This window comes from Euwallacea fornicatus, chromosome 13, assembly GCF_040115645.1.
Source record: "Euwallacea fornicatus isolate EFF26 chromosome 13, ASM4011564v1, whole genome shotgun sequence".
Taxonomy (NCBI): Eukaryota; Metazoa; Arthropoda; class Insecta; order Coleoptera; family Curculionidae; genus Euwallacea; species Euwallacea fornicatus.
The window spans coordinates 393,040-417,195 of NC_089553.1; the positions used below are offsets into that span (position 1 = coordinate 393,040).

Genomic DNA, 24,156 nt, shown 5'->3' on the forward strand with positions numbered 1-24,156 from the left:
TCGGATCATTATCCTGTTGATATCGCCAGACAAGGGGCATTTCTTCTTCGGCAAATGGCAACGTTCTGCTTTCTAAGATATCCCGATAAACAAACCGGTCCATAATACCGTCAATTTTCACAAGGGGGCCGACTCCAGACCTAGAAAAACATCCCCATACCATTACACTATCGTCACCATGTTTTACAGTTGGTTTCTGGTATTTAATATCATATCTTTGGCCTATTGGTCTTCTAATATACGTTTTTCCATCTGAGTTAAAGATGTTAAATTTGCTTTTATCGCTCCAGAGAACAGTATTCCATTTTTGTGCAGACCAAGTTAAATGTCCATTTGCAAATTCAATTCGCGCCTTTCGATTTTTTTTTTTTTTGATATAAGAGGTTTCTTGACGGCAGTTCTCCCCATAAGACCAGCAGCATATAATCGACGTCGTATCGTACGAATTCTGATATTTACATTATAATAATAATAATAATAATCTTTATTCACCCGGTGAATGGGCTATCGGCCCCTTGGCCTTTCTGCCCGATTGACATGTATAATTCTTAAAAAAAAAAACACGAGGCAACCATAAGTCTAATAAGGATGAGAGAGGAATGACCGTTCGCCATTGTCATCCGTCCGCAGTCCGTTCATGGTTGTTGGTAGAGTTCGAGTAGGGTTTCGGAGGGATAAAGGATTCGGGAATGTCTAGTTTGCCGTGTCAAGCAGAGGGGGTTGAGTATTGTCCAGTTATGAGGTTTGTCCTTCCATTTTTTCCGAAGTTGCAGCAGTCTTTCCGTTATTTTCGTCATATTTGTGCGGTCGTATAGCATTTGGGTGGGTGGATTATGTAAGGGGTTGTCGGGATGTCTTATTTTTGTGATCAGTCTTAAGGCAATTTGTTCAGTTGTTTGTATGTATTTTTTTGTTTTGTCTGCATATAGATTTGTATATTTTTGTTGCCGTTGTGATACTTATGGCTCTATCTTTGTATGTCAGTGTTCGAAAATGTTTTGTTCGTCGAGTGATTTCTGTCCTCATGTTTCGTAGGTGCTTGGTGAATTTCAGTTTTTTGTCTATTGTTACCCCTAAGTATTTAATTTCGTCAGTTGGTTCTACTGTGTGTCTGTCTGCCTGTAATGTTGGGGAGTTGTGTTATTTACATTATATTTTTCCCATGTTTCTTGTCTAATTTGCCGAGCCGACTTACTGGGGTCCGCAAGTGATAAACATTTGATGCATTTGTCAATGTGGGGGGAGGTTTTTTTGGGACGTCCAACTTTTTCTCGGGTTCTTACATTGCCCACCAATTTAAATTTTCTTAATATTTTGGACACAGCACCTTCGCTAACTTGTAATTTTCTTGCAATAACATTTTGTTTTAAACCTTGTTGATGCAATTCCACAATCTTTTTGCGTAATTCCTCTGAGAAATACTTATTCTTACCCATCTTTGCAGATGTTTAGAACACAAAATGAGAAAACTGTAGCAACTATTGGGTCAAAACAACTAATAATGTTCACCTTTCCATACTTTTGTCCGCAAGTGTATGAGCAAGTTTTTCTAAACGTTTTTTTTTTGTACCAAGACCTTAGAAAATACACTACCCAGTACAACAGTTGGGTGGTCTTTTCTCATATTAAGCAGCACCTACTACCTAATACGCATATAAAACTGGAAAGCTCTATTTTCAGTAGATGAAGTACAATAAAATGACAACCCAATATTTTCTTAACTTTTAACACCCTGTAAATGCGCTAACGATCGATATCGAACCCAAGTCAATTCTATGAAGTTCTTTCCTTATTTTGTACCAGAGATTACATAGCTCAAATAGTGTCGTGCAATAATGAAACACCCTGTATTATAGGATAAGACAAGTTGAGTGGGTATTTAGCACCAACTCCGTTCTTCATGGGTCGCATTAGGGCGGCGTGAAGGCGTTCCTGTCGTGTGTAATGAATCTTGGAACGGCAAATTTAGGAACAACTTACAAAGTAATTTGTTTCACTGTTAAATAATGCACTTCAATCAGGTTTGCAAAAATTAAGAGCTCGGTTAACGAAGTGCATGCCAACAAGATAATTGGACTAAGAGAGAATTTTACAAGGGTTACGAAGCTTTTAAGGACTAGGGCTGAGGGCTAACGCTCGTATGCATGCTACGCCTAAGAGGCAATTATCGGTTAATTTATTGTCTATCTTTTTGGGGCGCAACATTTAATTGAATAGCGAGACAGGTGTCCTATTGGTATGCTGCAGTCATATCAACTCAGCGCAGTGGGGTTGTACTTAAATTCTCCTTGTTACAAGAAAAAGGGGGTGAAAGTTCTAGTATACAGTTCTGGTCAAGTTGGGCATGTGGCGAAGAAATTTTGATGTGCATGAGCGTAGCACAGGGGTACATTACACATGTATTAATTAAACGTTAATGCCCACAGCGGATCACAAAAATGTTCGGACACCTATTAGAATTAATTTATTATTGGGTTTAATATACTGTGTACTGAACAGGGAAGAAAAAATTTATTACCAATAGATTAAATCTTAATAAACTCATAAAAAACAAACATATGCAACTAGAGAAATAACAAACCTGTTAAAAAAAATTTATTATATTTTTTTATTATTTTTTTTCTTTTAATATTATTATTTTTTTTATTATTATTATTATTTAAAAAATTTTTTTTTACTAATATTTGTTATAATCTGTCCCAGAAAAATAGTAGGAACATTCAGAAACATTTCGATTGGAATTAAAACAGATCTATAGGGATGACTGTCAGCACAATTATCCAATTATGTATGTAGGGTTACGTAACTAACCCTGCGCTTTAGTTTCGTGTCTAGTCATTTTGTAAATATGCGTTAAGTGTAAGTTCGATAAGGGTTAGACAGTAGGAATTACTTTTAAGTTAGAAATACCCCTTGAGGCACGGCACTGGTAGGCATTGGCTAGAGCATGAGAATTTCCCATGCCATGCCTTGTCGATGTTGGAAATCCCCGCAATAAACCTGGTCGGCATTGGAGCTGCATATAGTGAGCTTTGTTGGTGCTGGAATTACCCGTAATAGACCTTGTCGGTCTCACAGCTGCAGTTCCAATTCCCGGTTAAGACGCCACGGTTTGACGCGGCAAATGGTGCAGATGGCACCCTGGTCAAGGTACGCCCATGGTTTATCACCATGGGTGTTGGTACTTAAGGATGGACAAGGCATGGAGGGCTCTCTTTTCTCGCCCTTGTTTTTGGGGTACGGTCGGTCATTGTAACGCAGTCGTCGTGTCCGCGCTCATTACATTCATTAGTCTGTATGTTCCGTATTAATAAACGTAAGCTTGTATACCTTCTCTCTAACCTGTGATTTCATTACAAAGATATAACCAACATCATATATCTAAAGTAGTATCAAAAACACCCGATGCTACATGTATAATCGAACCAGTCACAAAGTTCAGAGTGTTCACTCTGTTCAATCTATTTGAGTAGGAGGCTGAGTCCAGGAGGTCTACGGCTAGGTGGTTGGGGTGACTGTCCAGCCGGTTCATGTACTTTTTGGTGCGGTCTTGGATTTCCTCTCGGATCGTCTTTACTTTCAAGTCTTGGTGCAATGTGGCATTGCTAACGTACCATGGGGCATTAGCTAACGTGCGCAGAGTTTTTGATTGAAATCGCTGTAGAATACCGATATTCGAGCCACTGGCTGTTCCGCAGAGCTGTATCCCGCACGTCCACATTGGTCTAATGATGTATTTGTAGATCAGCAATTTGTTATTTAGGCCCAGTTGTGAGCGATGCCCGATAAGCCAGGCCAGACCTTTGATGGTAAGATTTAGCTGGGTTCGCTTCGCCTGTATGTGCTCTTTCCATATGAGTCTGCGATCTAAGGGCATACCCAGGTATTTCACGCTCTCTGATTGCGGAATTTGTTCATTAAAAATAGTAATGGGTGGACAGGAGCCTCTTCTCAGCGTAAATGTTATGTGGGTGGATTTGTTTTGGTTTACTCGGACCTTCCATTTACTCAACCATTTCTTCAATTCATGAAGGTATTCCTTGGTGACGTCAGATGCACACTGGGAGTCTGGGTCGGTTGCCAAGAACGTTGTGTCGTCTGCAAAAGTAGCCAGCATCCCGTGTTCGCTCTGGACTGCATCCGCGGTATATAGCGTGTATAGATATGGTCCAAGGACGGACTCCTGTAGGTCTCCAGCAAATATATCGCAAAATCGAGATTGATGGTCGGCAACTTGCACGTAAAACAATTTCGGTTGTTTAAATAATCTGTTGAAATAACATTTTTATCAAATCACAAAAATATTCGGACGCCGGTTTAAACATAACAAAAAACGGTAATAGTTGCAATCCTTGTAAAAATTAATATTTCGTATGGCCTTTTTTCTGTTTCCGAACACTTTGCAATCGCCGTAGCATAGAAGAAATTAATAGGGTTGAGATCAGGGAATTGCGGTGATCTTTTTATCACATTTGGGCAATGATACGACAAAAATTCGTTAACTATTCGAGCGCTCTGTTTAGGATCATTGTATCGATAAGACTTAAACCTATCCAGTAATCCCATTTTCTCAGCACTTTTTTAAAGATTTCGCTTTAACTAGTTCTGATAATATATCTTATCCATTGCTCCTTCAATAAAAATCAATTCGCTCACAACTTGCGAGGACGGTACACCTCCAAACAATTACAGAACCTCCTCCGCGTTTAACCGTAATTGTTATTATTTAGCTCAGTATTTGCTTTTCCCCAGACCATTTGCCGACCATCCAATCCAAAAATGTTAAATTTAGATTCATCGCGAAAAATAACATTATTCCATAAGTCCTTATCTTTAGAAATATGTTCAGTGGCAAATTCAAATCGAACTTTTTGATTTTTCTTACTTAATTAGGGCTTTTTCCTGGCAATAGGACTGTAGAAATCATGATCACGAATACGTGTTCGAATGGTCTCCATTGACCCTTTCTTTGTATGAAATTTCTCTATTTCCATTTTTAACTTAGGGGCACTTATTTTAGGGTTTTCTCTCACTTTTCGCATAATAAGTCGGTAATCTTGTTCGTTAAGAATTCGTGGACGGCCTGATTGCTTCAATGGCATAATTCGATCTTCATTTTTATGTTTCGATATTATGTCTCCCACTGAGCTTTTACTTAGATTCACCATAGCACCTTATATTTTTTGGTATGAATGACCTTTTTCCTAGCTGAAACTCTAATTTCAAAACTAATGTTCTTCTTATTTCCGATACGACCCATTTTTCAGATGATAAGAAATTGCAATTCGATAACGTACTGTATGGACGCGTATGATAGTGATTCATGACATAAAAATGAGCTGCAAAATAATAAAAATACTTTTGTCTTCCAAGCAGGTAGACGGCGTTCGAATATTTTTGTGATATTAAAATTATGCGAAAATTTCCTAATTTCATGATTTTTTTCGGTTTTGATAGTTTTATTTGAAAGTTAAGGTCATTTTATGGTAGAAAAAATGTCTTTGTTGAAGTAACTCCAACATAAAGATCGCTCTCACACAATGCATCTGGGTAATAAATTTGGTAAAGTGTAATGTACCCTTAGGCTACGCCTATGGATTTCCACTGCCTTAGTGGTATGTCCAGGATGGCCATATGTCGGGAACCCATTATCTTCCAATAAGGGTTACCCTTCATAAAGACTTTCACTCCTCTTCCTCGTCAAGACAAAAGTCTAAAGTATCCACATTTTGCTAAAATCAGACTACAGCTGCAACACCCTCGTAAATTATCCTTTCTTACCATTGTCTTGACTTTACGGGTTAAGAATTTGGAAAGTTACCATCTGTGGGTTATGTTGCTTATTGCCTAAAACCGGAGCACGCCTATGGGTACTGACCCCCATTTTTAATATTTAAGATACCCCGAAACTTGTAACACTCTCTACTCTATTCTATTTTTCTAATAATAACGATACGACTGATACAGCTCGACGCTCCCGGAATCTTGTAAAATCCTGCATCCTTAACTCTTGACTCTCTCCATTTAAATGCCAGTTAAAGCCTAAGATCTTTAGTTTTGTAACGATTCAGTGTTGTGTGTGTCATAACGAGTGGAATAAAATCTACTAAAGTGTTCCCGAGTTTTGTTTCGCGAGTTCCATTACAAAAGAAAGAAAACAGAACCCAAAACTCGACATACCATTAGGTGCCAAACCGTGGGTACCGCGCTAATCACCTTTCACCTGGTTTACTTCCACCCTGATTTATGAAGTGCAAATCGTACAATCGATTAAGGGCCGCAGTAAATTAGAATGGAATGTCGCAACAAACTCGCAAGTGGACAAGAACCAGAGGGTGTTAGCAATAAGGCAATGGTGTGAAAGCATCAAGGTGGTGATTTTCCCACGAAATCATGGGAAGGAACCAGACTCGAGGACCTGCATTTTTCGAGAAGGAGCACCACTCCTCTTGGAGTAAAGAACAGAATCGTTTCTCACCTCGTCGCGTTAACAGCAACTTCTCTCCTCTCTCAATTTCATAAGTTAGACCACAGAACTTTACGAACTTCTCACGCTCTCGTCGCAGTAGAAATCTATACACGGGCGTTATTGTTAATAGTTTAATCACCTTGTAATTCAACTAGTCTGTGATTAAATTTAGTGTGATTCGTGTAATAGAGCTTCTATACCCTCTCGAACCTTCGGAACCCCTTTATTTTATGACGGAAGCCCGTCTGGTCCTTCGATTTAATTACGAAACCCCGCCAGCGTATTTGGATTCCTCAATGGGTGCCTAGGGAGGCAGTCACTACTGTTAGGCAGGAACTCAGGAAGCCCCTGGCCTAAACAGTCTTAGAAATTCGTTATTGAATATTTTTTGTTACATTTTTTCAAACACTTACTTAAAATGGTAAGTATAATTAGTCAGATTTGTTCTCTGAATGTTTTTATGATCTAATTTATATGTCAGATTAGGTTCATTTTTTTATCAAACAAAGGTAAGTCCTTGGAACACTTGTAGTTTCTAGAAGCGAGGCAAGAATGTGTTTCTGACCTGATGCGCTGTAGCCACCCCCGAGCGCATGCGCTTACTTAAAAAAAATTTAATAAACGGCATTCCATTATTTTTCTCATAGTTACAGACCCTCCATCATTTTTCTCACGCCTACATTAAAACGAATTCATAAACAAATCCTCTATCATTTTCTTTATGAAAGCTCACATATACATATTTGTCGGAGTAATATTCTGGACATTTTCCATGGATGAGGATGTTATTATATTATCAAAATATAAAAAGACAAATAAAAGAAGACAAGAAACTAACGAGCTTATTACCACTCGACCGCACTGCTGTCTTTCTTTATCCCCGCTGCCCATTCCAGGGAGATATCCCTCGTCCAAAAATAGGATTCCCTGATACTTGGCCATTTAGTACCGGAGGTAGTAATAACCTCGTTCGACAGTGCTACAGCCCTAGATGGCTCCGTCGGTTTTCCGTCATAATCCTATTGTTAAGTTTAATACTTTAACACTAAAACTTCTTATCTGCGACATATTTATGTAAGGTTTGAGATACTTTCGCATCGCCCTTTGTGGCCGCTCTAAAATAATGCGACAAACTTTGGTAAGCCCTTGAGCTTTAATGTTAAGTGTCCAATAATACAAATTTGCACGGTTTTGGACCTGGACAACCAATGGCTGTTTTTAAAGTAATTTCCACAGTTAAATTCGAATTTTTAAATTGTTCTTTAAAAATGATTCTAGTTTTAGAGATTTTAAATAAATTTAGTAGTAGACAATCAAGCAGCTGCTATCGACCTCATTGGGTTTTTGTCCGTGACATAATGATTTATCTTTCTTCCTTACAATCCAATCAAGTATACGCAAAAAAGGGAAGACGAAAAATACAAAAAAAATCACAATTCTTGGAAATATTCCAACAGTGTAGTGGAAGGGAAGAGGAAGCGGAATTGTCTTCTTTGTCTTGTTAGGCAAAGGAGGTTGAGTATAGTCCAATTATAGTGGTTGTCTTTCCATTTGGTTTGTAGCTGTAGTAATCTTTCCGTCATTGCAGTCATTAGTGTCCGTTCATATACAGGGTGTTTACACATATTTTGACGCACATTAAAGGGCAAATCATCTAGTAAATCTCTAAATGAATTTCTTAAAAAAAATAGAAATTGTTTAGCTTTTAATCGCGGAGGCATGAAAACCGGACCTAAGAGAAAATTGTCAACTATTCCTGCCCAGATATTTAAACGAATATGTGGTTTCAGTTGGATGGTGCCCCGCCACATTACCATGTATTGAGAGGCAATATGCTGGAATATCTTCTAAAGTAAGCGGTAAATCAACATTTTACAAGAATGAAAAAATTAAGATAAAAGAATATTTAGTTTAAAAAATTAAACACGTTCCCCATTGCCGCGTGCAAAAAAAAGTTTTTTGGGGGGGGGGGGGCTGTGTCCGTGATCCCCAATTTCCCTTCTCTTCTTTTTTTTACCTAAATTATAGGAAAAGAACGCCTTATCGAACTGTGCATCACTACAAAATTTCATTAAAATACGATAAGAAGTACCGAAGTTATTAACTAAATAAATTAATTTTTTAATAACTTTAACACTCTGTATAGTGAGTATCAAAAGCCAAAGAAAAAAGTCGCATAAGGAAAGTCGACTTATTTTCGCTCAAAGAATCTGTAGTTAGCGGATTGGCCTACTAATTTGTAACACTCTGTATACAGGGTTGCTCATTAGTGCGTCAAAGTGCGATATCTTAGTAAATATAAGTTTTGGAAGGAAATTTGTCTTAGTAAAGTTTTTGGGGAATAAAAGGCACGTATTTTAAAATTATTTTCAAATGTACAGGGTCTGTCATAAAAGTGTGGTAGTACCAAATTATGTTTTTCTAAATGGAACCCCCCAATTTTTTTCCCATTTTCGGATTTATCGTCAAATTTTAAGGCTAGTTTATAAAACAGGTCTTATATAAAAAATTTACCATTTTCGAGTTATTTATGAAAATTCGAAAATTTTGATAGCTGCAAGGTCTCACGGAAATCAATGCTGTTTCCTAATCGTTGCGAATTTTGGAATCGATCTTATGAGGCTCCAAGGCCACATAATAAGCTACGTTTTGACATGTTTTAGTTTAAAAAAAGTTTTCCATAACCCTCGAAATAGGCCTTCGAAGTTGTATGATTTCAATCCTCAATAACTTGCTTATTTCAAATAGAATGCCCTACTTTTCTCGACGGCATCGTGTTCAGAATCCAAAAACCTACAACTTTTGTTAACATTACCCTATCCCTAAACCCAACCGTTTCTGAGCTGCTGAAAATTGCCCCTTTTTTACATCTAAATTTGTATTTGAAAAGTGAGTTTCGATGACTGTATTATTATTTTTATATTATTTATAACAAATTATTATTATTTATTTTCACAATATTATTTGTATCTACAATAAATTCTCAAACTGTCCTCCATTTCGATCAGAAACCAGTTGAAGTCTTGCCAGAAAAGACCTATTTACTTCTCGTAACATCCGATGCGACTTTTCAAATACAAATTTAAATGTAAAAAAGGGGCAATTTTCAGCAGCTCAGAAACGGTTGGGTTTAGGGATAGGGTAATGTTAACAAAAGTTGTAGGTTTTTGGATTCTGAACACGATGCCGTCGAGAAAAGTAGGGCATTCTATTTGAAATAAGCAAGTTATTGAGGATTGAAATCATACAACTTCGAAGGCCTATTTCGAGGGTTAGGGAAAACTCTTTTTAAACTAAAACATGTCAAAACGTAGCTTATTATGTCGCCTTGGAGCCTCATAAGATCGATTCCAAAATAAAAAAATAGCGCTCTCATACAAAAAAAGTATGGTGCATTAAAAAAATGTTTTAAAGTTTTTAAGGAACTCTGACTTTGATTTACTACTTTTCAAAAACAAATTTAAAAATTTCAAAAAACACCAGTTTTGTGATAATTTTTTTCAGACGCTGTATTTTTAAAGAAATTTCGCTAATATGGCAACGCCGAAATCAATTTAAAAAATGTTTAATGCTTTTTGCTTCTAAATTAAGGTTTCATCAAATGGCATAAAAAAAATTATGGGTTGCTATTTAAAAAATTATGACTTTATGCTGCCCAGCGAAAACGGAACACTCTGTATAAACAAAACTATTATTAAATCATGCAGCTTTCCAATATAAATGAGTACTGTACTAAACATTTCATATTGATATTTATACAAAGACACCAGGAACCAAGGCCGGAGTAATGGCGAACCCTGTATATGCCTTGGATGGATTGTGGAGGGGTTTCTCTGGGTGTCTTATTTTGGTGGTAAGTCTCAGTGCGATCTCTCTATCTTGTTCTTTCTGTAGCATTTGCTCTTAGTATATGTATATAGTTCAGTAGCGATCTGCAGATGAATTTGTAAATTTTGGTGGCCGTTTTGGTACTAATTTCTTGGTTTTTGTATGTCAAAGTTCTAAAGTGTTTGATTCTAATGATTTCCGTTCTTATATTTTGCACGTGTTTGATGAATTTTAATTTATTATCAATTGATATATCTAGACATTTTACTTTCAGTTTTGGTTTCGTTTGATGACTGTCTGTTACTATTGTTGGGGAATTGTTTTTTATCTGATGGTTTCGTAGAAGCAAGTGATTTTTGGTGGCGTTTGGTGTTTAAGAAATTAATTTTTTACAATTTTTAACAAATGTATTTAATTAATTAAAAATCATAAAATAAAAAAAGAGGGCAATTGAACTGAGTCGCTTATACTGTTTCGAATCGGTATCACGCATAAATGTCCAGTAGCAGGCACTCAGCATCTCATCATCCTAGAATCCTTTACATCATCTTTAGATTTTTGCCATATTTTGGTGTACTCGCTCTCCTTGCTCGTCGCCTGTGTTATCTAAGTTTTCATGGAAAAAAATCCAAATGGGAGTGAAGAAAATGTATTTTGAGAGACATTCGAGCTCGAATTCTGTGGTAATTTTACAACAAATCTTCAACTGTTTGCTTAATAGCCTGAGATTTGTAGTTCCCAAGAAAGTTCTTAACACTTAGAAATGATGCCCATGCGGCCGCTTCATGGGTTGTTAAACATTTTGTAAATTCTTTCTCCTCTGTTAATTTTCGAACATCCGGTCCAACAAATATTCCTTTTTTAATTTTCGCATATGAAAAATTGAAAAACAACTTAATTAAACACCGAAAAGCGCTTTTTCACAATCCATTGCCTTAACAAAGTTCGAGATCAGACCAAGTTTGGCGACACAGATGACCACACGATGGTGCAGATGGCCCTGCGATGTTGCGTATGGAAAAACAACTCACGTTCTGAACCAAAAACAAACCGTTTTGAACACGATAAATTAAGTGATTTGTCGAGGGGCGCGAACTTGAAAACCAAAACTAATCATGATAAACAAATGGTACAATTGGATTCGGCACATTGAACAACGCTAAAAATTGTTCTAATTTGCTCGGTGCAAAACTTGACTGGAATTTGTAAACTCGTGCAATAAAATCGCTTTCCGGTGAAAAACAAACATTGGAAGATGCTTCCAAGATCATCTAGGAAATCCTCCTTATCCGCCTCAAGCTGCGTCGAAGAATTTTTTTTACCGAAAGCCAATTCCTGTTGATCTTCTTGTAGCAGTATGTAGACCTGGAAGGGTGACGTGAACTGTATAGGTAATGGCCATTTTCGGTAGGGACACTATTGAGTTCGAAGATGTCCCACGACCTCGTCACACTAAGCTATTGACCAATTCCTTTGCAATACTCGATTTTTTCCAACCAAGCTTGACGCGTCATAACTCTGAAATACTCATTATTGATTGCTGTCTCCTGGGGATGGAAACTTGCATTATTTTATGTATAGCACATATATAGTTACCCAACTGAAATTACTGTCGTGTTCGGTAAGTGGCGATAATCCATCCTTTCACTGTTGTTTCAAAGTAAACCCATACATGATCAGGGTCCTATCGGAAATAAGTGAATTGTAACCAGCCATAAACCCTGCATTACTGCAAGCGTTGGAGTAATAAATTGTTCAAGTAACCCGGTGGCAATATTTCCGGCTTCAGCAATGATTAATATCTACCAATGACAAACGATTGCGTTAAAATCTAGGCATTTATACCGGTTCCATTTCAAACTGTTCCGACTGAGCTGTATATCAACCGTTCTTCCTGAATGACACCTAAAAGTTTTATGTCGATGGCTAACCCTTTGGGTTTACGCTTTGTGGACTTTTTTCAGTTCCTCTAGCTTAGAGTAAGATTTATGTGAAGCTACTGCAATGACCGTGTTTCTCAATGAACAATCTGTTAAATGTACAGAATTGGGAGATGTAAAACTCTTCAATTCCGGAAAATCGATTGATACTTATTTTCTTTTACGGAACATTATCTTGTAGTAAAACAAAGAGGCGTCAGCGTAGACCTTGATTGCTATTTTATGGATATTTAGACGTAAATCTATCGTTTCACGTTTCTAATCTATCACTAAATCAACGTACGGGGATAATCTCAGGAGTATCTGATCCAACACTTGAAGAACAATCAATTGAAAATTATAATATTATTGTCAGGACCAACGGTAAATGCTCATGAGCCTACATATTGGTGGACTTGGCCAATTCCCACCTGTTCTATGTTATATGCGTGGGTTGTCAACTTTTATCTAGTTTATGAGACTTGAGGGCTGTATGGACGCCACCGCGAAGGAACTGTAGGCAGATTTCGCACATGGCCCCAGGGTGTGAGAAATCTTTGTTACATTGCCCAGATCTCACGAAAATAATTAATTTTAGATGATGATTGCAAAACCTTTTAAGGTTTTATATTTCCATCATTTTGTATGAAACAGAAACATCGGGCCGTGGGAATCGATCTACGGCAGTTCTGATTGCTGCACATGAAGACTGAGGGAGGTTGAAAATAACGAATTTGGTCGCCATTACCGTCGAAACCTAAAAAAGTTTCAAGGGTTTTCCAGTCAGTTTTTTCCGAATCCTCTTTTCAACCACATGCAAATAACCATACTCCATTTTTTCGTTATATTCTTCAGTTTTATAAGCTGGCGCGGTTCTGAGCAATATCCAGTTATCAAAATAAAGTGTATGTGGGCATTCTTTGTTCATGTTGAAACAATTAATCAATTATCTGAAAATATCATGGGGTTCTGGCTCTAAATTCCTCCCAAGATAAGTGCGAGAAAATGGTAAAAGGGCTGTCATGAATCTCTTCGCATTTCTTGTTTATGTTAAGACCATTAATTGGCATTATCTGAAAGTGGTACAGGCTTTTGGTACCAAACTCTTCCCCAGATTAGCGTGAGAAGGAAGGGTTGTTTATAAATTCTTTTAGAGTAGGTGAGAATGACGTTTAGGGGTTTGGTACCTGTGGGAAAAAGGGTGGACAGCCCTTCCATCTTATCGGTTCTCTCACGAAGAGGGGATGTGTTCTGTGTATGGATACCGGGTTGTATCCGGATTCCATTTTTGGTTCACGGAGAATAAAGAAGTGCTCTGATAATTGTGTTTTTTCTCTTGAACCGCGAATCTTACATGTATATGTTAATCGAATGACAAGGCCTTGGTTTTGCGAACCTTTGCTTCAGGGTATAAACGGGTAGTTGTATTCCGGGACAGAAAAAAATATAAAGCGTGATACAGAAAAGAGAACGCCCAGTAAAAATAGTTTAATTTAAATAATTTTCGATATGGATGTTTTTTACGTTAAAACAAACACCTCATTAAAAAAGTAAATAAATTTAATTGTTAAAAACCAAAAAAAAAAAAAAAAAAATCGTCGGTCCTCTACAGTAACTTATGCATTCCTGAACACGTCTAGGCATGAATCTATTGAGGTGATCAAAGTCTTCTTGGCGGATTGAATTCCAAGCTAACTAGACTGCCTGACATAGTTCACTAGGGCTTGTGGGAGATGGGGTAAATTATGCAATCTTTTATCTACAATACCCCCATACATCAATCGGTGAGAGATGTGGAGTTCGAGGTGATCAAGGTAGCAAATTAACTGCATTTTGTTGAAAGAAGTCTATAGTCGCTCTAGTCACATGTGGTCGTGCATTGTCATGCTGAAAAACTGGATTAACAAGAGTTTACAGGCACGGGATGAGATTCCAGGATTTCTTGGATGTATCGTTGGGCTGTTATACTGTCTCTTGGAAAATAAAGGTGGCCGGCTACCATATGCAATAGCATCCCATACCATTACCCCAACGGTATGACGGACTTGCCTTTGTATTGTAAATTGAGGATCTCCTCTTTCAACCCGTCGTCTTCTCACTCTTGCCGGATCATCATGTATACCCAAACAGAATTTGGATTCGTCTCTAAACAAGATATTATCCCATTTCAAATTCCAATGTGTCCGTTCTCAGTTCCACTGCAGTCAATTTTGACGATAATTGAAGGTGAAGGGTAACAGAAGATGGGGACGGTAATAAATCAGTTCAAAACTTGTTATCCGGTGATAAATAGTTCGAATCCCAATGGGCCTTCCATACTCAACAAACTACTGATCCGCCAGCGTCCTCATCGAGACGAACTCACCTTTCAGGGCCTTAGTTCGAAGGAGGCGATCTTGCCGTTCTGTAATTCTTCGGGATCATCCAGTACTTCTCTTTTTGGTCTGTTTACTTTTCTTGGATTGATGTCTGACATTTCATTATAGTGTTTACCCTACGGTTCAATATTTTTGTGAAATATCCACATTCTACAGTTTGAATTTGAAACTAGAAACTATTGAAGCATGAAAGTAATTGAAGTAAAAATGTCAAATAAATGTAAAGCCTGTTTGACAGTTATTTTATATTTATCTTCAATAAAAGAACCAAAACGTCAGTGTGGGGCTAAAGAGTGATACTTAAAACGATGTAATTTGCTACTTGTGAACAAATGAGAATATACTTTGTGACTTGGAATTCAGTGATCCAAAAGATTATCAAAATTATTCACAGAGACTAGTTGTAGCTTCCTGTTATCTCCATAATTTTTTGAGACGAAAAGTACAAGTTCAGTACGTAGACATTTCAAAGGGTAATAATTCTGATGATACTGATATTAACCTCAATATAGAACATTCTCAATTATATTCACTAGAGCCCCTACGAGGACGAAAAACATCAAGTGAAGGTTCTGTGAACACTTCAACAACGAAGGGCAAGTCGCTTGGTAAGACAATGTCATTTAAAATCAAATTTGAAACACAAATTAAATACCTAAATAAATTGTCTTTACTTACCTTTGATGCATTTTGCTCGTGTATATTGGCCGAGACATCTACGATGCCTTCCTCTTCATTTTATGATATTGTAGAACATCCGTTCTTAGGGATTTCCTGGTCTTGTAAAAAATTAAAGTTCATTAAAATAACATAATACAGGTACATAAATATCATCAGTGCCTGTTCCCGACCTGTAGGGTGCTTTTACTTTCTTCAGTTATTTTTTATTATTAGTTCCCAAACAATTTTTTTCCTTGTTTCTTTGTCTGCTCTCCGGTTAACTTCCTTATATTCTTCAATTAGCACTTTATATGCATTATCATTTAATTTTCCATCACTGTATTTTATATTATTAATATTCCATAATGCTGGATATTCACAATTGAGTTGCAAAAATTCGACAATAAATTCGTGGTCTTCATTTCGTTTCGCCATGGAGATTTTAAATAAAGTAATAAATATTGTGCAGTATTGTCCCTACACGCATAAATAATGCAGTATTGTGCAATTCGTTTCCAACAATTATCGCTCAATACTTGAGAAATATATATAATTGACTCATAACAATATTATACAATATTCAATATTAGGTAATATAATTGAATGTCTCGAAGGCTCTTAAATGACCGACCCGCCTCTTGTAGACCCGCTATTCGACTTCTTTCAAACTCGGTCAATGATGAACATTTCACTGCATTCTGCTTCTAGCCATATTTTATTAATATAAATGCACTTTCTAATTACCCTATATGCCAATAAATGATATTTTGCAGGAATATTGTTGATATTTTATTGCAATTTTTATAAGAAAAAAAACCCATAAAATTCCTGAAAACTTGTAAATATATTGATAAATATGACTGAAAATTTAATCGTTTTTTGTATTTTTATATACAAAAATGCATACCAAAAATTATTTAAATAAAATCATTTTTACGGGGTGTTCTCTTTTCTATATCACGGAATATATTTCCCAACATAGTTGTAATGGAACTCGCGTAACAAAACTCGGGAACACTTTAGTAGATTTTATTCCACTCGTTATGACACACACAACACTGAATCGTTACAAAACTAAAGATCTTAGGCTTTAACTGGCATTTAAATGGAGAGAGTCAAGAGTTATATCAGTTCTATCGTTATTATTAGGGAAAAAGAATAGTGTAGAATAATATGTTACAAGTTTCGGGGTATCTTAAGTACTAAAACATGGGGGTCAGTACCCATAGGCGTACTCCGGGTTTAAACAATAGGCAACGTAACCCACAGATGGTAACTTTCCAAATTCTTAACCCGTAAAGTCAAGACAATGGTAAGGAAGGATAATTTATAAGGGTGTTGCAGCTGAAATCTGATTTTGGCAAGAATGAGGATACTTTAGTCTTTTGTCTTGACGAGGAAGAGGAGTGAAAGTTTTTTATGAAGGGTAACCCTTATTGGCAGATAATGGGTTCCCAACATATGGCCATCCTGGACATACTACTAAAGCAGTGGAAATCCATAAGCGTAACCTAAGGGTACATTACATAGTGAACATTGAGATTCGTACTCTTTTCCCTTGTATACAATGTTCATAGTAAGAAGCTTTGAGAATGTTTCAAAATGGGCACCAACCTCTTCATTATTGGCAAATATCTTTCCACCAAGCCATTTTGTGAGTTCGAAGATAGAAAATGATTCGAGGGGACTAAATCTGGCGAATAAGGTGGATGAGGAAGACAAGAATTTCTTTTCCGCCAATTGCGGTCGCTTTTTTATAATTCCTTCGTTCAAATGCTACTATAAGACTATATAATATTCTCCGTTTATTGTTTTGCCTTAGGAAGATAATCAATAAAATTCACTCCACGTGAATCCTGAAAAACTGACGTCATCACCTTTTCTGCAGCCGGAACGGTTTTCGTCTTTTTTCGAGCAGATTCTCCCCTTTCAGTCCATTGTTTCCATTACTGTTTCGTCTCAGATGTGAACTGATGGGCCCATGCTTTATCCATGGTTATGAATCGATGCAAAAACTTGACTTTACTATTGACATTTTTTTTCAAACACTCCTTCGAAACATTCTCATGGCGCTGGTTTTGTTCGTCTTGCGTAGAGCTTTCTCATATCCAGTTGTTTGGTAAAAATGCGATATACAGTATTTTTGAAACGACTATCTTCCAGTACAGTTTCGTGGATTTTTACCACAAGTTCTGGAGTGGTCGGATCTGGAGTGTCATGGGATCGAGCACACGGCGCTCGTCTTGCCAGCTCGTACGACCACGTTTAAACTCTACTACCTAATATTTCAAAGATGTTAACGAAGAACCAGATTTCTTCAGAGTGAAATCTAATTCTGCTTTTATGTTGGACGGATTAAGCCCTTTTACATAAAAGTATTGAATTGAAAATCGATGATCAATTTTTTCCATGTTAACAAAATCTCTAAAAGCATTCACTAAAAACGACTCCAAAACAAACATAAATCAATGTAGCACCCTCAAATTTTACACGTAACTTTTGTAAAGTTAGGTCTTTGTAATATAGGTAAATTTTTGGCAAAAAACTCACCATCTGTATGTCAGGTCAGGTACTTCTGGGACCAACCTCGTACCATACAAATAATCTGATTTTATGGTTTGAAATACGTTTACGAGGTGCTTAATTCCTGTTGATATAAACAACTTTAACAATACGATTGCATACTATTTTACAATTTGTTATACTTTAGACACCGAGTGTTTCTTCTATTTCACCAATTTCCACATAGTTTTATGTATTCGGAAACGGCGCGTGTGTCCGTGAGGTAAAATGCTCCATTATCTGATGACGAGAGAAAGAGGAGAATAATTCCGAGTCGAGTGTTTTCGCAGACATACATATAATGAATAATATAAGGAAATAAAAAAATGCTTTAAGTAAAAAATACTATTTAGTGCATTTTTCAACGGGCTGTTCTGATAGAATCGCAGGTAGGAAGCTTGCTAAAACTGAGATTAGAACTCCCAAGTTTATGCTAATGTGTTGGCTCCATATAAAAATCTCGTAAAAATGGCTCAAAATAGTATACCTATTATACCCCAAGGTTGTGGAATACATTATTATGACCCGACCGTAAAGTTTAAATTTCGAAGCGCCCAGCGATAGGAAAGTTCCAAGACGAGAGGGTCATAATTATTCCACGAATTTTTTCCTTACCAGAGTTGATAAAATTGCGATAAACTTTTTCATTGTTTCAAATGATACTCGTTACCACAACAATAATAAGCTAAACAACAATGAGAATGACGACGGCATTGTAGTCGACTTTTTTATTTTCTCCTTAGTTAAATAATGAACCTTAATATACGTGCCATTATGAATATGTTATTTTAGTCTTAAGAAAGGACGGAAAGAAATTGGGATTCATAATCATTACTGAATCACATCAATCAACACTGAATAATATTGTCTTTTAAAGTCAGCAGGGGAAAATAGTATATTGTGGAAGGAGTGACTAAAAGACATGTCCTGGCGCTGAAAGAAAAGCTGTTGGCTTCGCTCAGGCCTCCGTCTCGTTTAGCATGTTCTCGAATTATCAAAAACGATTCTTGACAAGTAAAACGGTATAGTTTTTCCATAACTATGTATGAGACAAACAGTAATTAAATTATTAAACAATTTAATTGGTTTTTGCACCCACACTGCTTCCACAATAGACAGTTTTATTATAGTCCGTCAACTATACATAAAATCAACCAAACAGGGTAATAGTTAATTTCGTCGGTAAATAACCCTGGTCAAAGAATTGTGACTTCAAAAATGTATTCTTTACGTAAAGTAGTTTTTTTTCTTAATTTACACATGTTAAATATGAAAATAATAACGTAGTATCGGGATTCAATGGGATATCAAATTCCAATACTAGAGTAGATATGGGATGGTGGTTATATCTACTAAAGAAATCACAGTTCAAGAATAAAAGCAATAAGTGTGTGTTTATTAACTAAAGACAGAAGAATAAAAGAAAGAAGAGCAAGCGGACCGAGGCCCGTCTCATCTCAGTTCGTCGTTTTCGGGACTCCCCGGGTCAGCCTCTTCCTTTTTCCCACTCCCTTAACTGCTACCTGTGCTTCTGGGTTTCTCACCCCCGCTTGGTCACGTCTGGGCACCAGATGCCCAGAGGATCATCACTCTAATTGTCTTCATAATATCTTTAAGTATGGGGACGCGGTACTGTGAAATGGAAAGAACGAATACATAAATCTACGAAAATGTCGATGGTCAACTGAATTATAGCCCGGTTTTATGATCCTACAATAATAATATTTTAGAATTAGTTTGAGTTTTGTAGAAAACAAAAATCCTATTTTTTTGTACATATTAATAGATATCACACATTCTTCTGCTCATTTGGAGGCTTGTGATACAAGTTTTTCGTTCTCTTCTCGCATTCTGCTTCCGGAACGAGTTGATAAACAATCCAGCAATAGACCGCAAACATTGAAACGTCCCACTTGCTCTGGTATCGTGTTCCATCGTTGCGGTGTCATGATGGAAGCACTCTCCATGTTCGTCACTAAATGGCCTACAGTTGTCAGGTAAAAACTCCAAACGAGATTGTAAAAAGTGAATTTTCAGGAACATGTTGCAACTGTGTGATGGTAACAAATTTTCAACAGGTTCAGGATAGTTACCGCTCCTCTTATTTGCTAAGAAGTTTTTTTTGCCACAAGACGAGAATCGCCTTAAGCTTTTTTTTCTTTACCTTTCAAAACAAACTCGAAGTTATTATCTTTAAATAAATTTCTTATTTGAGGACCGATCAATATATAATTATTTATACCTAACTTGATCTTAGCTTCACTTAATTTTGAAAATGTCTGGCGAAGGTATTGGAAAAGCAGCTCCATTTTTTTCATTACTTTTCCATAAACCCTTGTTTAATGTGTAATGGTGGCAATAACGCTTTTCGGGGATCAACTAAAGGGTTGTTTAGAACGTTTTTTTTCGCCCAGATTGAAATAATTGATGATGAGGCCACACTTTTTTTTATAAAACTTCTTTCTATTACGACTATCCCATTCGCGGATGAAGCAACCTAATTCCGTGTGGCCCAATTGTGATCTAAGCAGAAGAGCTACAACTTTGAAATTTCCGCAGATTTGTCACTGATGTCCATCATAACTAATTCGTAACAAAAGCGTAATCATATTTTGAAAGGAATCTTTCATATTCACTAGGTGACGAATAGGAATCGAGTGTAAAATATTTTGATTATTTAGCAAAACACCTTTTAACCCTAACTTGGGGCTATCTATTAACAGTCTCCATTCATTCTGTTTGCATATGGTTGCTATTGGTGCATCAAAGTGCGACATCTCAGTAAATCTGCCTTTTAGAAGGAAATATTTCATATTAAATTTTTTTGTTATTGAGTGGGGTGTATTGTAAAATTATTGTCAAATATACAGAGTCCATCAAAAAAGTGCGTTAGTACTAAGTTATGTTTTTTTTTAATGGAACCCGCCTATATTTTTGTCATTTTCGGATTTACCTTCAAATTTTAAGGTCAGTTTGCGTAAGTGATTTGATGTAAAAAATTTACCATTTCCGAGGTATCTGGGAAAATTCTAAAATTTTGATAGCTGGAAGGTCTCGCGGAAATCGGTGCTGCACCCTAACCGCTGAGAATGTCTGAATCGATTTTATAGCGCTCAAAGAGGACTTAATAAGCTTCATTTTGACGTGTTTTAATTAAAAAATCGTTTTCATAACCACGAAATAGTCCTCCGAAGTTAGATGACTTCAAATCTCAATAGCTTGTTTATTTCAAATAGAATTTCCCAATTTTCTTGACGGCATTGTGTGCAGAATCCTTAAATGACTAAAACTATGGGAAATAATTATATTTTAATGAAAATGGGCCATTCAGAACAAATCCTCAAATTGTCTTCCATTTTGATCAGAACGCTGTTGCATTCTTTCTGAAAAAAACTATTATTCACGAAAAAGATAACATTAACGAAAAATATATGAAATTAACGTATGATTCCGAACACAAAATAATCATGCAGTCATCGTTAGTTATGAAAAATGTCAAAATGACACCGAACATCACGTAATATTTGCCTATGGTGACGTCACCTGCGCAATTTTTAAAACATTCAGAAGCCAAAAAAGGGCCATTTTCGGAAAATTAGAAACGGTTATATTTAGGGATAGAATAATATTAACAGAAGTAAATAGATTTTTGGATTTTCAACAGGATGGTGTCGATAAGATTGGGGCATTTCATTGGAAGTGAGCAAATAATTTAAAGTTATGTAAGTTCAGAGGCTATGGAAAACTTTTTTTAATTTAAAATACGTCAAAACGTGGTTTATTAAATCGCCTGGAGCCCCATAGGGCCACTTCGGAAATTTGCAACAGTTAGTGTACAGCACCGATATCTGCGACACTTCATGTTATCAATATTTTAGAATTTTCCTGAATAACTCGGAAACGGTAAATTTTTGACGTAAAACCTTTTGCATAAATTGACCTTCAAATTTGGGGATATATCCTAAAATTGCGAAAAAATTTGGGGGTTTCATTTTAAAAAACCCAATTTGGTCCTGCCACAGTTTTTTGACGCACAATGTACATTGGAAAACAATTTTAAAATACGCACCTTTTAATGATTACAAACTTTGATATGAAACATTTTCTTCTAAAATTCATATTTACTGAGATATGGCACTTTGATGTATTTATGAGCAACCCAGTGTATATTGTTAAGGGCTCTCATCAAATCGCTCACATATTGACAAAAAACTAAACTTTCAGCTATTTGAAAATATTGCGTTAGTTCAAAATTGAATGAGATAAGAATTTTGATTTTTCGTGAAACTATGAAAATTTAAACTAATAAATAACTTTTACTTATCAACATTTATTGAGCATGGGTAGACGAACAGAAATTAGTTTAAATTATTTCCCATACTTTTCCCCTGTAGTCTAGTATAATTAGAGCTCAATTATGTCGTTGCGCTACTTTATGATGATCCATGCTGATGAATAGAGCGAGAGAGGATATAAAATATTCCATTTTTGATATTTGCCGCTCCGTATCACGTCATGGTTCGGTCATTGTTATGTCAAGATTTGAAATAGGCTAATGGTATACTTTCCTTTCGAATTACAGTAATGTACTTCCCGACCTTGTTGTAAAGGCCTTCTACGCCAACATAGGTAAAAATGACTTACCTATTTTTGCAAAAAAAACTCATGATACGTAGGATCAGAAAGTCAATAGGGTCAAAGTCGTGTAAATAATGGCAATTAAGCAATGTCAAAACCAGTCAAAACGTGTAGTGGGGTAAGTGCGGGCCGATTTTTGTTAAATATCGATTTGCTTTGATTTGCATATTTTGTTATTTATACGCGGCGTGACCCACTTAAGATTGAGACACCTCTGTAGTATTTTTATTTTTTATCCGATTTTAATCATTTTTTTATATCCTGTGTGATATAGGAAGAAGAACACTGCATAAAATGGTTTTATTTAAATAATTTTTGGTATACATGTTTTTATATGGGAATACAAAAAAACTATTACATTTTCAACCATATTTATCAATGTATTTACGAGTTCTTAGGAATTTTAGGTTTTTTAACTATAAAAATTGCAATAAAATAGCAATGTGACTGCAAAATATCATTTATTGATATACAGGGTGTTTCCTAAGTACGGTGCATAACTTCGGGAGCGTATTCTACAGTTAAAATAAAGATAATTTTGTTATATAAATTATATCCCAAAAATGCTTCGTTGCGGAAATACAGGGTGTGAAAATTTTATTGTTTGAAATTTAATGTCTCACGCACAGATAAATAAACGGTGTTGGTGACTAGTAAAATTTCGACAATTTCGCTACCAAACAGGCAAGTACACAACAAAAAAATTTATATCTTCATATAAGTATTTGTTCTTTTAAGAATAATAAAAAAGAATGAACAAATTTAGCTACGATGTTTTTTATTTATTTACTCGAAAAGGGTGCGTCTTACGAAAAAAAGTCAAGAGACCTTTTTTCTTCTAAATCGAACACATAATTAAAAAAGGAACAAAATATTGGAAAAGAACAGTGGTGTACCACATTTTTCCTTTAAAATATCCAGCAATTATCCTGGCCACACGCTATTGGTTACACAACAGCCACTGTTTTTAGTGTTAAATATGCACCGTTGCTAACTCTCAAACCCGACAAAATTTCATTAAAATGTCTCAAGTAGTTTCGGAAATATTTAAAAAATTGTAATTTTTTAAAGAAATTTTCACACCCTGTATTTTGGCAACGAAGCATTTTTGGGATATAGTTTATATAACAAAATTACCTTTATTTTAGCTGTTGAATACATTCCTGAAGTTATGTACCGCACTTAGGAAACATCCTATATAGTGTGCTTAGAAAGTGCTTTTAGATTAATCTAATATGCTTAGACGTTGAATGTATTAAAATTTTCATCAACTGAACAAGTTTAAGAGAGGTCCAATAGCGGGTCTATGGGAGATTGGTCTGTCATTTAGGGAAATCGCTACTATATTGAAGCATAGATAAGATGTTGTCAGGCATGGTTCTCAGAAGAGTAAACAGGCAGAAGGAGAGATACTGGACGACTCCGAAGAACTGCAGAACACCAAGTTCGCCGCCTTTGAATTATGGCCCTAAGAGATAAGTTTGTCTCCTCGAGAACACTGGCGGATCAGTAGTTTGCTAAATATGGTAAAGCCATTGGGATTCAAACTATTTATCGCCGGATAAGAAGCTTTGGACTGAATTCCTATTGTCTCCATTTTGTGTTACTCGTCACCTTAAATCATCGTTAACATCAACTGCAATGGTGCAGAAAACGGATACAATAAAATCTGGAATGGGGTAATATCTTATTTAGAGACGAA

At 36.1% G+C, this 24,156-nt stretch overlaps 1 protein-coding gene across 1 annotated transcript; it reads left to right on the forward strand.

Annotated features, from left to right (window-relative positions):
• Positions 1 to 14,459: 14,459 nt before the first annotated feature.
• Positions 14,460 to 23,953, forward strand: LOC136343049 (uncharacterized). Its single transcript, XM_066289416.1, has 4 exons — positions 14,460 to 14,468; positions 14,932 to 15,067; positions 15,131 to 15,202; positions 23,827 to 23,953. The coding sequence occupies exons 1-4, from the start codon at positions 14,460 to 14,462 to the stop codon at positions 23,931 to 23,933; spliced, it is 324 nt and encodes a 107-aa protein (XP_066145513.1). The 3' UTR covers positions 23,934 to 23,953.
• The last annotated feature ends 203 nt before the right edge of the window (positions 23,954 to 24,156 follow it).

Excerpts from the sequence above, each read along its gene's own strand:
- LOC136343049 (XM_066289416.1), top strand. Across the intron at positions 15,068-15,130 it reads GTACGTAGACATTTCAAAGG|AGCCCCTACGAGGACGAAAA; the intron begins GTAATAATTCTG and ends TATATTCACTAG. Across the intron at positions 15,203-23,826 it reads AACGAAGGGCAAGTCGCTTG|GCATGGTTCTCAGAAGAGTA; the intron begins GTAAGACAATGT and ends AGATGTTGTCAG.